Source organism: Copadichromis virginalis, linkage group LG14 (genome assembly GCF_057382275.1).
Source record: "Copadichromis virginalis isolate Kocher_CV1m ecotype Utaka linkage group LG14, C_Virginalis_male_GT1.1, whole genome shotgun sequence".
Taxonomy (NCBI): Eukaryota; Metazoa; Chordata; class Actinopteri; order Cichliformes; family Cichlidae; genus Copadichromis; species Copadichromis virginalis.
This window is the reverse complement of record NC_140631.1, coordinates 11,278,463-11,291,722: the sequence shown is the minus strand read 5'-3', so window position 1 is coordinate 11,291,722 and position 13,260 is coordinate 11,278,463. Positions and strand designations below refer to the sequence as shown.

The following is a 13,260-nucleotide window of genomic DNA, read 5'->3' as shown; positions in this document are numbered from 1 at the left end:
GCCCGTTAACAGAAAACAGGCCCCCCAACATCAACGAGAATGACAGTCACAACAACATCGATTGAAATGATACTTTAAAAAGCAACACAAAATAATTACTCTCCTCTTATTCAAGTGTCTCGATATCATAATAACATTAAAACAATCGCTTTTTTTAACGACGCAGGAAGAGCACCGTCTCTCTTCTCTCTGTCCTCTTTTGGCTAGAAATCTCAAGATTCATAAAACAAGAAGAAAACATTTTTTCTCAAGACATCAAAAAAAAAAATACAAATACAAATGATAAACAATACCAATATACTTTTTAAAAAAAGAAGAAAAATAAAGCCTCCCCAACATCATCTAAAAACAAAAACAGAACAGAAACTAAAGTTTAGATACAGAAATTTGCAATAGCGTTCTATACATGGCATCACTGTACAAGGAAAGGAGCAAAATGTCTGGTAAAACTACCCACAATGCAATACACTGTCACTGACGTGGGGGGAGGAGGGGGGGGGAACACAAAGTGGGGAAAGTTTAGAGGTTGGAGGGGATTGGGAGGCTGGATTGAAAACCAAGCTGACAGTATGGCAGAGAGCGAGGATGAAGGGTGGAAGCTGACGGAGGAAAGCTGGAACCGAAAGTGCTGAATTACTTAAGTCAAAGAACAAAGTTTGTATTCCTTGTAACACAGAACCGTTTCCTTTAATAATAATAATAATAATAATAATAATAATAATAATGATAACAATCATCATAGTAAAACTTCTTTTACAGAAAAACAGTAATAACAATAAGAGTAACAATATCGAACATAATGCCAACGTGGACATTAGCTGTAAAAATGAATTTTAAAATAAAATAAAATTTAAAAAAAGAAACAAAAAGTAAAACAATAGAAGAAATGAAGCCAGAAAAATAACAAAACAATTAGAGCTGGTTTGTCCTGTGCGATGTCACTGAGCTCCATCTTTGGATAGAGCGCTTTTGTTGCCCATTTGGGAGCCTGACCCAAAACGCCCGCCGCCTGGCCGGGTGAGGGGGCGGCCACCGCTGAGGTTTCAGCCCGCTCTGGAATGATCTGCTGCAGGACAGCAGGAGGAGAGGGGAGAGGGGAGGAGCAGACTGAAATTCATAGACACCCTCGGCTCACCCCTCTCATTCATTCACACACACAAACACACACACACGCAGTCGCACCTAATGTGAATACTTTGGGTTTGTGGCAGCAGTGTGGACGTTTCTTTGTGTCGCTGAACTCGACGTTCTTGCAAGTATTACTGTATCGATGCATCGGCCAGTGAGGCACATAATGAAGTATGCCGACAGAGAAAAGGGGAGGTTTGGGTCAGGCGGCTACAAGGTGGGTGTGGGGTGAGCTGGGCGGGCCAGATTTGTAGATAGGGGGGAAGAGGGGAAAGGCGGGTGGGGTCGAGATGAAAAAGGGAAGAGCGGAGCCCCAGTCTACCCACGGCGGGAGCTGCGAAGAGGAGACGACCTGCGGGAATGAATGCTGGATGTCTGTGCAGAAAATGCTGGCACTTTGACCTTTGAACCCCGAGGCTCCACCTGAGACCCTCACCCCTCTAATGTCTACACCCACCCACCACATACACCCACACCCTCTCTCGCGCAAACTGCCCTCCCAGGGGACAGATGGAGACAGACAGATGGACACAGAAGCACCCCTGCTTGGGCAGACGACGATGGTTTGGCGTGATGCTGCACAACTCAAGTCAACACAACTCAGGATGGCTGATATGGACCGATGGACACAGGATACACCGCTTCCTGCAGGAAGACAGAGGGAAACAAGAAACAATGTCCTCAATCATTTTGCTGCTGATATACCAAAATCTACATCAGTTGTTATCAAGTATTTAAGATTAAAGAAGTGATGTTTGAGGCTTCACACAGACTTTAAGGTTGACTTCACATTCACTGTGTGTACCTGTGCTAGACCCCAGCCTGCTCCATGCTGTACTGCAGGTCAGGGGGCTTGTAGCTAAGGAGCATGTCACTGGTGCAGGAGGAGGGATAGCAGGCTGCCGCATGGAGCTCCCCTTCAACGTCGCACACTGCATGGGAAACACAAATCTTTAACTGATGAGGAAACAGAGAATACTGTTTTTGGGGTAACTACAGGTCTCATACTGACCCGATTCTTCCCGCTGGTGTAGCTGCTGGCTTCCTGTCAGCGATGTCTGGCTGAGAATGTCCGACATGCGAGCGGAGCTTAGCGCCTTCCCAGCCAGCAAGCTCATCCCAGACATGGGGTCTGCCTGATCCTGGAACAGGAAGCGAACGACAGTTTAGAGGCAGGAAAAATGAATCGTGTTTAATAAACGGCTTCTAGCAGAAACAGTGAGTCAGAATTTGGATGTTGTGAGCATCCTTGCAGTGTGTTGATGCCCTCTTAGTTCATTTAGTCATACAAACAAACATACGCTTTCTTCGTTCTGCTAAGTGGGTGTTCTCCAGCACTGCACTGGCAGAGAAAGTGAGCTAAGATCCCATATCCTCCAAAAGGACATCGAGCCAATATTAAAATGACATACAAATGTGATTGTTTCTGCCAGCCCTTTTCCATGACCCACCAAAACAACAGGATGGAATTTAACACTGAATTGTTTTTATTTTACCTAGTTGGAAGCTGATGTAAATGTAAAAAAAAAGAAGCCCCAACAACAACAAAAACACCCCCAAAAACCTACTAGAACCCACACTTAGTGATCAATGTAGTGTGTAACCATAGCAGCAGTGTTTGACTCACATAAGCATCATCACAAGTCTGGATGGTGTGGTGGCGCTGCAGCTGTCCTCTGGATCTGTAAACCTCCCCCTGGGGGCCTCGCGAGTAGCCCACACCATTATGATCAGGCACTTCCATGGCCTGTCCTTGAGGCCTGCACTCCACATGCTCAGACTCTGAAAAGGACATATTTGTACAGGTTTACCTCGTGGCTTTAACATACAGGAAAAGAACATGAATTTAAAGGCGGGAAAAAAATATTCCAGTTAAGACAGACACTGGATTCCAGATCTTTGGAGAAAGCATTGAAATTGGGGTAAGGTCTCACCTCTGTTACCTGTGCCAGTTCTTATGTAGCCACCATGCCTGTGTGTAGGGGAGGTGTAGGGTGGGGTGCCTCCTCGGGGAGGCCCCAGGAGCTCATGTCCTTCTCCTGTCTTGGCAAGAAGGCCTTCGTGTGGGTGATGGTAGCTAGCCGGTACCTCGTCCTCCTCCATGCTCTCTGAGTGAGGTAAGCTGGGGCACGGTGCCTGCTGCTGTTGCTGGACCTCCGGGGGTCTGATCTGAAGGAGATGGTGGTAGTGTTGCCCTCCAGAGGCACCCTGAGGTGCCTGTGGTTCCAAGCTTTCTCCTGGGCCTAGCTGGCGGAGAAGCAGCATATCTCCATACTCTTGTGGCGCACCGCTGGATGGTGTCGGGGGTGCCGGACATGGCCGGGGGCTCTGCCTTTTCAGCAGGGCAGCCAGGTCCTGTGGGGGCAGTCTGGGATCGGCGTGTCCTGTTAAAGAGTGGCGGGGAGACAGGAGGCCCTGCAGGGTGGGAGTGACGTGCTGCTGAGGGGGGCGGTAGTCCAAAGGAGTCGGGGAGAGGAGAGCCTGCTGTAGTGTGGAAGGGGCTCCGTAGTTGTTGGTCCCCACCGCCCCGGTCTGGTAACCCTCCAGGCCGGGAACTTTAAGGGAGGCTCCCTGCAGGTAGGGGCTGTAGGACCCCACCACGCCTGAGGCGCCTCGGGAGGCAGCGTCGCCAGAGTAGAGGTGGGGATTGAACTGGGCCTGGTCGTAGCCCGATGTGAAGCGGCCAAGGCTGCGGCTAAACAGGAGGGAACACACACAGTAATTACCTACCTGCTGTCTAACAACAATGTACTCCCAATCCTCTGTATACACAGCAAACACATCACCTAATGTCCACCAATCTGCTAAAGATCCACAGAGACAGCCTAGAACACACATCACACGCTGCTCCAGGTTCAAGTATTCACTGAGAGGTGTAACATATTTCCAAAGGATGCTTTTTAATAAAGATTGCAACTTCAAGATTGTAACATGCTCACTCAGTGAAGGTAGTCCTGGCTACAAGGGGCAGTTATGGGATAATGAAGTCAGGGGTGGTGGTCACAGGTTTGACTGACCTCCTACTCGAGTTGATGCTCTGTTTACATGCAGAAACTCACCCAGATACACTGAGCTGGAGAGTTTGTTGTTGCTGTCCACTCAGCACAGACGATGAGGGATTTACAGTCATTTTAAACACATTTCAAACAAAGTTATAATTCTTACGTCTGCTCTTTTACGAACAATGTCCAGAGCAACGAGTTTTCAAAATACAGTTGTAGAAAAATCATTTAATATGGAAGCAATGAAAACACAACAAAAACAAAAAAATGAGAAGCATACAGTGAGAAAAAAACAAAACAAAAAAACAATGCAATGAATGTGAGAGAGGGAGAGTGGTGAGTTCATGCAATCTAACTAAAAGGCAAAGAGGAGGACACAGAAACAGTCCATTGCTGGCGACCATCAGGGGAGGGGGGGGGGGGTTGTGGTGACATGATGCGAGCGTCACCTGTGCGACTCGGCGTTGTCTGCGCTGAGCTGCTTCCCGAGGACTCTGTGTCCGCCTGGCGTGGACAGAAAGTTGCTCTGCCTCTGTGCCCCACCTCCCAGCTCCACCTCCTGCACCTGAATGGTCACCTGCACAACAAAGGATGGTGTTCGTTAGTGACTGCGGCATCGCTTCACGACTAATTAAATACATTCTAGCTCGTGACAGCAAAATTTTAAAAAAAGTCAGATATTATGTTTGATTCGGTTATAGGAGGGATTCCAAACTCTTTACATCGTGGGCCATGTTCAACCCACTTTGACCTTAAGTGGGTCAAACCAGTTGAAGCAGAATTGCAATTTTTAACAGCACGTCTCAGTTTTTCTGTATAATAAACGTGTCAGATTAGTGAAAATGTTCTGGTAGCTCACTGCTCAGACATTCCTGCAGTTATAAAACAGTGTTTCTGTCATTTAACAGTTTAACTGTTACCCAGCTACTTTGGTATAGTATGAATGGCACTGGTGCACTCCTTTACATTTTACAATGCCATCCAGTGGGCCGGACTGAAGTCTTTGTCAGGCCAATTATGGCCCCTGGGCCTCATGTTTGACACCTTTGAATTAGAGGGAATTCCTCAGAAGACAAAAAACCCCACATTTGATTGGCTCTTTGCAGTCACCTGCTGTTGTTGAGGTACACCCTGTGCCAATGGGACAGTGGGGCGGGCAGATGCTGCTTGCGGATTGGTTTGCAGAGACACTCGAGGAAGGCCCGTGGGAGGCGGGCTGCCACTCTGGCCCTGGTACATGGCTGGAGCGCCATGTTGGTACTGCACTGATGATTGACCTGAAAGAGAACGAGAGAGAGAGAAGGGGAAAATGATGAGAGCAAAATCATCAAAATTTTTTATAAATTTAAGCTGAGCAAAAATTTCCAAAAATAAAAAATACAACTAAATAGAATAAATAAATTCTCTTAAGACTTTTCAGCTGGAAACTGCAAATGACACAACGAGAAAATAAAAACAGCTGTTAACCTATCACGCTAATCACATGTTATTTTGTTCTTGACGACTGAGGTGTTTACTCACCTGCTGTCCCTGAGGAAACATTTTCATTGAGTCAGCATAAGCTATATGCTTTCTACTGCATTATTCAGAACACACAAACGAACATGGCAGTGCTATTGTACAGAGAACAAAAGCCAGAAATGAATAAAGAGCTTTGTTTTTAAATTAAATATCTGCTCTTTAGCTGCACAGCAAAACCCAAACCGTATTTTAATTAACTTATAAAGTATGAATTGTGACTATAACATTTAACATTTGACCTCTGTAGCATCTAAAGTCTTCTTGTGTCCACTGAAGGCAGGCATAGATTTAATGTAATTAGGAAACTTTCTCTTACTGTTACATTAATACTGACGAACGAGTGTTTACAATCGGACACCATATTAAAATTGTACACTATTTGTTCAGGTCGTGTCACGAGTTAAATGCATGGAACTGAGAATTGGAAATCAGTTTGTATTGTGCAGATATTCATACTTTGATTGCAATTACAAGTTTAAATTAACACACTATAACTCCAGGTGGGCAACTCCAGGCTTCGAGGGCTGGTGTCCTGCAGGTTTTATATCTCACCCTGGGTCAACACACCTGAGTCACATGATTAGTTCGTTACCAACACTCTGGAGAACTTCTCCTCCTCTTGAGGAGGTCATTTAGCCATTTGAATCAGCTGTGTTGGATCAAGGGCACATATAACACCTGAAGGACACCGGCCCTCGAGGGCTGGAGTTGCCCACCCCTGCAGTATAATATGTTAAGATCAACATCACACTCATGCACAGAGACTACATGAACAATATTTCACTGTGTCTAGCCACGTAGCTTTGAGTGCAAAGTGACTTAAAGATTCCGAATGAGATTGTTTGTTTTATCTGGATAAAACAAATGATGTCAATGTATGTGGAAGATCTGGATCTTTTAGTGAGTCAGAATAATTACTTGTTGAAGTCTACGCACACTGGGATGCAAACTACCATGTGTTGAATCAGAAATGCAATATGCTGATCATTAGGTTTTTCTTTCTATGTTAAAATAGATGTTCTAATAAATATATAGCGAGCTGTGAATAAGCCAGTTAGTTTTATATTTACAGTTTAATCACTGCATTTCTGTACAGTCACATCACCTACTAAAGCATTTAAGCACTCCGGCGGTAGTATTACTAACCGTGCCCTTGCATTATTCCTGCAGAGCCAGGCGGAGAACTCTGATTGGGCTGTCTGAAGAGGTGGTTGCTGGGCTGTGTTGGCGGAGGGCTAGAGGGCTGGATACGCAACCTGAGGGAGGACAGGACAGAGTAGGAGAGGAGAAGAGAGAGATACGACAGTGATGTAACACTTCAGTCGATAGCGCTGCACCACGGTATCAGGTTCATTGTTCACCGTTCAATAGCTGATGAGTAATGTGTGTGTGTGTGTGTGTGTGTGTGTGTGTACCTCTGAAGCTGGTGGGTTAGGTGACTGGGCTGGCTTTCTCCATGGCCTAAAGACAGACCCTGCAAGTAAAGACAAATAACCAGATTATGGCTCACAGGGCAGACTACATAACATGACAAAGCATAACACGCATGTACACTTCTCATGCCTCCAAAAAAAACACATTAAGTAAAATGAAGCTACAATGCACTGCAGCCAAGTCTAAGGTGATCCAGATCAATAAAGTTTCATCTCACATGTGTTTCTCCTTCAACGAGATAAGCAACTTTTGTTTCCAGGAGCATCAGTAATTGAGTGCAGTACGCCCAGGTCTCATTGCAGCAATAATCAAAACATAATTCTCCCTTTTCTGAGTAAATTAGTAGAATACAATAATAATACAGTGGCGGATGCTCATATTAAACATGAGCACAACAGGTACACTTAAGAGTTTCATAACGTGGCCCAAGTTGATGTGAAGACACAGTGCTTCATATCATTAGCTTCACATACCTGGATTTGCTGGTGGAGGATTTGTTGCTCTTGCTGGTACAGGATATGCTGCTGCTGGGTGTGCTCCAGGAGTTTCTCATCCTGCTGGATAGCATACATTTTCTGGAGCTGCTCACACTCCTATTGGAAACACAGACGCGCACCCAGGGTGTTTAATACACATGCTAACAAGGCACAAAATTACAAGTATCCACACTCTACACGCTCTCAGGTTTGAACAATTACCAGTCTTGCCAGTAATTAGAACAAAAATCCAAAAATCCAAACCATTCAACAGTTTCACCTCAGATTTGTTTGCCACAGGTGTGCTCATATAATTAAGATCACCCTGTGTTTAATGATACCAATCACATTTAGCTAATAAGATTAATTGTGTTGCAAAAATACCACATTTTCCAAGTGTTTCTTAAGTACAACCTCCTGATAACACCAGCTTTTTCAGTTTCAGCTTTTATGACCAACGAAGAGAGACGTAATTTACTGTAATCTAGTTTTACGGGTGCTTTCCCAGGCATAGGTCATGTATGTGCCTCTATTCTAAGCAATATTAATCCTGAATGCTCAACATGAAGCGCCCACCGATTCTGATCATTATCTCTTTCCCCACCTACGCCTCCTAGTGGGTGAGGTAATCTCATTGTGGGATTGCTGAAAATGATGCGACATCTCAAGAAAAGTTGTGGGTTTTGTCAGGTCAGAGATTCAGTTTGGTCTCATTTTAAGAAAAGCTGATGCAGTGGATCCAACATTGTTTTTCTTTTAAGAAAAACCTTTAGTTGGCTAACAGGAATCCCCGCACACTTAGTGGTGTGAAGACCAAACAATAAAATGAAGCTGTTGCACATTATCACAGCAGCCTGTGCAAACATGTCAAACAGATTTGGCCATGTGATGCACATAAAAGCAAAAAGGCAGATGTTACAAGAAATTCAAGTTAAAAAAAAATATGTGTGTGCGTTTTTTAAATGAGTCTTGCTTGATTGTGATAGTCTATTGTTGTGCTACTCTGTGTGTGTGTGTGTGTGTGTGGGGGGGGGGGGGGGGGGGGGGCACCATCCAAAAACATGAAGCAAGAACAGACAGGTGATGTGAAGCAAATATCAGACTTCAGGTTTGATGATTACTGAAATTAAGTTAGCATAAGTGCAGTAACAGTCCTCCCAACAAGGAGTCACAACAGTGTTCAGATCCCATGGATGACTTGCCAAGACTATCTGACTGAATGCATCGCATCAGAGTCCTCCACTGCTAACAAAGCACATATTTACAGTGTCAGGGATCTGTTTGTACTCGCCAGCGATTCAAACTTGCATCAGAGCGACTGCAAACTATTTCCTGTTCTGCACTGTTGCTCTGGGAACCATGTTTTGCATACAATATAGAGATATAGATATATAGATATATATAATATCAACCCTAAGGGGAAAACAGTGATTTGTTTAGCCAAGCAAGAACAGTGATACGGTTTCACTGAAAATCCTTAATCTTTGAATGTGATTGTTTTCTAACTGGTTAAAAAGTAAAAGTAAGCCATATATTTTTAACTCCCGCACAAATATAAGGATGTAAACAAGTTAATGGCTCTAAAAGTGTACAAGTAAGGTGATGTACCTGCTTGAGTTGCTTAATGAGGCTGCTGTTCTCTAGGTGAGCCTTGAAGGCCTGAATGGTGGCAGCCCCGTCAGAGAACCGTCTGACAGGAGAGAAGCGCTCCATGGGCAGATGAAGGGTGTTACAGTCCTTATAGCTGGATCTGAAAAGGGGGCCATGGGGAGCAGACACAGACAAGTGTGTACACAAATACACACGTGCACGCACACACATATACACGAGACGTAACACGACAGATACCATAGGTACACCATTGGACACACGCATTCAGCCATACAGACAGAGATAAGACACAGAAACAGACATGTGAGCACTTTAAACCTGCACAACATGGTCATATTCAGGTGTTGTCATGGAGGCGTAGTCCAGTGTGTAAAAAGCATAAGGAGCTCGAACTTATGTGTCAAAGGAAACCTCGAAATTTCACCTTTCCTGTAAATCATGCCATGTAAGCCTGGTTACATTAGATGATCTTCATGCCAGGTTATCTAAGGTCAACACTGATGATATATATACACCAATCAGCCACAGCATCAAAACCTCTGACAGGTGAAGGGAATTAAACATCTTACTAGGATGATTTGTTTTTATTTCTGCAGTGGGTTTTAATCTCAGACACCCAAACCACCTAAACAGACCACACACATACCCAGTGTTACAATGGTACTCCCTAAGAAGGACAACACACTCAAGGAAGCTCAAGGAGCACAAAGAATAATCCAAGATGCTGACCTGTTGTTTTCCCTGCAGAAGGAAGCCCTACCCTATTGGGAGGTGGGGGTTTAATGTTGTGGCTGATTGGTGCATGACAGTAAGTCCCCTCTTCAGCTGAACACTGATATAGTTATTTTTCTGTACAGAGCTTAGACAATACAGATCATTTGATGGGATTGGATAAAGCAGCTGTGTCTGTCATCAAGAAATTCATATTCATAAAAAAGAAAGACAAAAATACAGCTGAACAGAACATGCGTTCTTTAAAATTCAACTTTTACCCATCTATAGCCCCATTTTAAACCCAAGGTTAGGCTGCCTTGGTAGAAAAGTACACTCAGTTTTGCTGAGCTGAGGGGGAGGATAATGACACCTATAAGGGACAACAGTTAAAACTGCCAGCATGACAACAGTAAAATATGGCTGCTATTGCAGAGAAAATGTACAAATGTAGTGATTTAGCTCTGAGATGTTGTTCATACCTCCAAAAAAAACCTCCAAAAAACAAAAAAAAAAAACCATCTGGTAAAATCTCTGTCTTCCCCCAGGTTTGTGAAAATGAAAGAGTTCTACTAAATCCTGGTTTACTGGTGATGTGAAGATACAGCATTTGCGCCCTGTGTCAGAAACTCCATCTCTACCATCACTCTCCATTGGTGGGTATGGATCACATCCTTTGTGTTGTTTGTGATGTGTTTGCAAGTGATGAGAATGTGTGTGTGACAGTGTGTGAGAAAGAATTGGGCTTAACTTTCCATTCATTTAATGGGTCTCAGTGTTTGTGTGTGTCTGTGCATAGAGAGCTCGGAGTGGGTGTGTCCCCTCACCGGGTGTGTGTGTCGGGGACCCAGCCCACCCGCTGACGGGGGCCTTGGGGCCGCTGTGACTCTGCCGAGGGCTCGCCATGCGATGTGCTCATGAGCGTGTGCGTCGTGTGCCGCTTGGAGCGGTTCGCCAGGTACCTGGGCCGCAGGGAGGGGGGGAGGACGGGGGTGAGGGTGGGAGACAGGAAGCAGCGCTGGTCAGCTCTCTGTCCTCATTGGCTAATGGAGATGGGGAGGGAAGGCCCACCCCTTTCCACTTCTGCCAATAGGTGCCATGATTAATATCATCTTAGCCAATCAAAAAACAGTAAACAAAAAAATTACACCGGTCGATGGATGTTATAGCTTATGGGTGTCCCGCAACGCCCCAGCCTTCCAATTTTAGGATTGGACTGGTTGCCATTTAGTATTCATTGGTTTTGCAAGCTTCAGAGTTAGCAAAGCTGTGTGAGAAAGAGTGAAAAGGTCCAGAGGATAATTTGGCACTTACTGAAATGAGAGAGAGAAAGAAAAGCTCTTGGCCAAAGAGTATGAGTGATAGGAGGCACTGTGTCTGGTGGCAGATTCAGTTTAGGACTGTGGCAGAAGGCACTTGCGCAATGGAGAGAGAAAAGATGGGATAAGCACCGCAGCAGAGTGGCCACCTCCCGTTGGGGGGGGAAAAAAGCAGAGCAGCCAGAGGCACTCACTCCCAGCAACCCAGGACACCAGCGAGGTCTACAGAAGGTGCTGTCTGAAGAGGATCGGCTGGGAAGAGCTCACCTAGACTCAACAGCTCCATAAAAGAACCCAGCGCCCATCATTACCCCAGACTAATGTCAATGTTTTTCCACATTATTTTTAAAAACTAAGTCAAACATAAAATTGTCATTACATGACTATATTCATGTGGGTTTTTTACACTTTGTTTTATTCAGTTACCTGGTTATAAAACCTCCTCTATAAACTTTAGACTTCAATATCTTGGCCGACCCAGATCTCAGTACTTGTACTTGTCGTCACAGGTTATGAGACTTCCACAGATTCTCATTTAGACAGCACCTCTGTACGGTATTCCCCTTCACCAAAAACCGTCACCGTGGGTTACCTCTGTACTGCCTCTTGATCTGGCTCTCCGTCTGAACCCTCCTCATCCACCGGAGCTACTGCAGGGATAGGATGCTAAGAGAAGCAAAGAGTTTACTGGTCAACGCCTGTTCAGCACATAGGAGGACGACATACAAGGTGGACTACATTCAGAAATCCAGATCCTCACCGGGCTGGTGACAAGTGGCGAGGGCCCTCGGGGCCTTTTCAAGAGCTGAGCGTGTAGCTGAATGTTGGCCCCGCCGTCGGAAGCTCTTCGACCCAGAGGCCCCATGCCGTTGAGCAGTTGGAGGGTAGGCGGCTGCAACAATGATTGCTCCTGGAGGATCAGCAGGCACAGGAAGTCAGATTAAGTAGGAAAATAAATAAAGTAAGCTGATGGCTACCAAGTGAAATCCGGTCTAACCCAGCTTACTGTACCTTGTATTCCAGCTGCTGTGTGGGCTGCAGGCTCTGTGTGGGCATAAGAGTGTGCATTTGACCCATAGTGGGGGCAAGAGGGATGAAAGGGGGCTGGGGCAGCGCACCACGAGGGAAACCAGGTGGCAGCTTCTGGAGATCTTCCTGCATCTCTGTCCTGTTAGGGAAACGGAGAAAATGACATAAAATGAGTCGATGATTGTTTAAGATTAGTGAGAAAGCAGCTAATATAATTACTTATGCTTTAATGCTCCTCATTCTTACTTAAATTTGCTTGAAATAACCCACATGTGCACACCCTAAAATATATTACCTCATCTATAAATAGCTGGCAGTCAACAAATCTGAATGCAATTGTGCTGCACTATTTTAGACAAATACCTAATAATGTGAGTGAAAACAGTGTCAGTTCATGCCTAACCTTTGGTCTGGTACCCCCACAGTGTGCCGCCTCATTGAAAGGTAGCGAGCCATGGCCTCAGGAGATGGCTCCTCCCCTTCATCGCTGTCCAGAGCCATGCTGCCGTCAGGCTGAACGATAGATAAACACACAGCCAGTGTTTGGTAATCAGAAGTGATCTTTGGTACTGTGTGCTGCATGCTTGTGTGCATTTGTTACTTAATAAAGACAAAGTTCACATTTTAAATGCATTCCATGTTTATATAAACATGCATAAGTGTTTTCTATTAAAACAGAACACATTTTTACTACATAGCACTGACTAACTGAAATCAAAACACAGTTGAAGAGTCTAAAGAGACTCCCCTTATTTCTCATCATACTATATACACTGTTGCAGTTTATGAAGAAATTAGCTAGTTCTAGCTTGCTTTTCAAGCTGCTGCGCACCTACTCCCAGGCTGATGCAACCACTTGACTCCACTGCTAACTCACCTCAACAATCTGGTTCTCTGGATTGATGAGTTGGACGTGGGGAACGGTTATGCTAACAGGATTACCTTGTGGGTCTGTCTGCTGGGACACACAAACACACACACACACATAGAGAGGTCATAAGGGTTGCGCTAATTTGATAACAATCTTCT

General features: G+C 44.9%; 1 protein-coding gene across 3 annotated transcripts in view; it reads right to left on the bottom strand.

Annotated features, from left to right (window-relative positions):
- Positions 1 to 590: 590 nt before the first annotated feature.
- sik3 (SIK family kinase 3) overlaps positions 591 to 13,260 on the bottom strand; it is a 36,919-nt gene continuing 24,249 nt past the window's right edge. The window contains exons 10-26 of one of the 3 annotated variants that reach the window (XM_085479328.1): positions 13,109 to 13,189; positions 12,635 to 12,744; positions 12,214 to 12,370; positions 11,963 to 12,112; positions 11,795 to 11,868; positions 10,711 to 10,845; positions 9,170 to 9,311; positions 7,559 to 7,678; positions 7,067 to 7,125; positions 6,798 to 6,907; positions 5,241 to 5,407; positions 4,580 to 4,707; positions 3,063 to 3,823; positions 2,756 to 2,910; positions 2,141 to 2,270; positions 1,934 to 2,060; positions 591 to 1,773 (exon numbers count right to left, since the gene is read on the bottom strand). In XM_085479328.1, the coding sequence (XP_085335454.1) occupies positions 1,939 to 2,060; positions 2,141 to 2,270; positions 2,756 to 2,910; positions 3,063 to 3,823; positions 4,580 to 4,707; positions 5,241 to 5,407; positions 6,798 to 6,907; positions 7,067 to 7,125; positions 7,559 to 7,678; positions 9,170 to 9,311; positions 10,711 to 10,845; positions 11,795 to 11,868; positions 11,963 to 12,112; positions 12,214 to 12,370; positions 12,635 to 12,744; positions 13,109 to 13,189 (2,601 nt within the window). In that variant the 3' untranslated portion in view covers positions 591 to 1,773; positions 1,934 to 1,938. The remainder of the gene's footprint in view (positions 1,774 to 1,933; positions 2,061 to 2,140; positions 2,271 to 2,755; positions 2,911 to 3,062; positions 3,824 to 4,579; positions 4,708 to 5,240; positions 5,408 to 6,797; positions 6,908 to 7,066; positions 7,126 to 7,558; positions 7,679 to 9,169; positions 9,312 to 10,710; positions 10,846 to 11,794; positions 11,869 to 11,962; positions 12,113 to 12,213; positions 12,371 to 12,634; positions 12,745 to 13,108; positions 13,190 to 13,260) is intronic. The other 2 variants (XM_085479329.1, XM_085479330.1) reach the window with 2 other exon arrangements.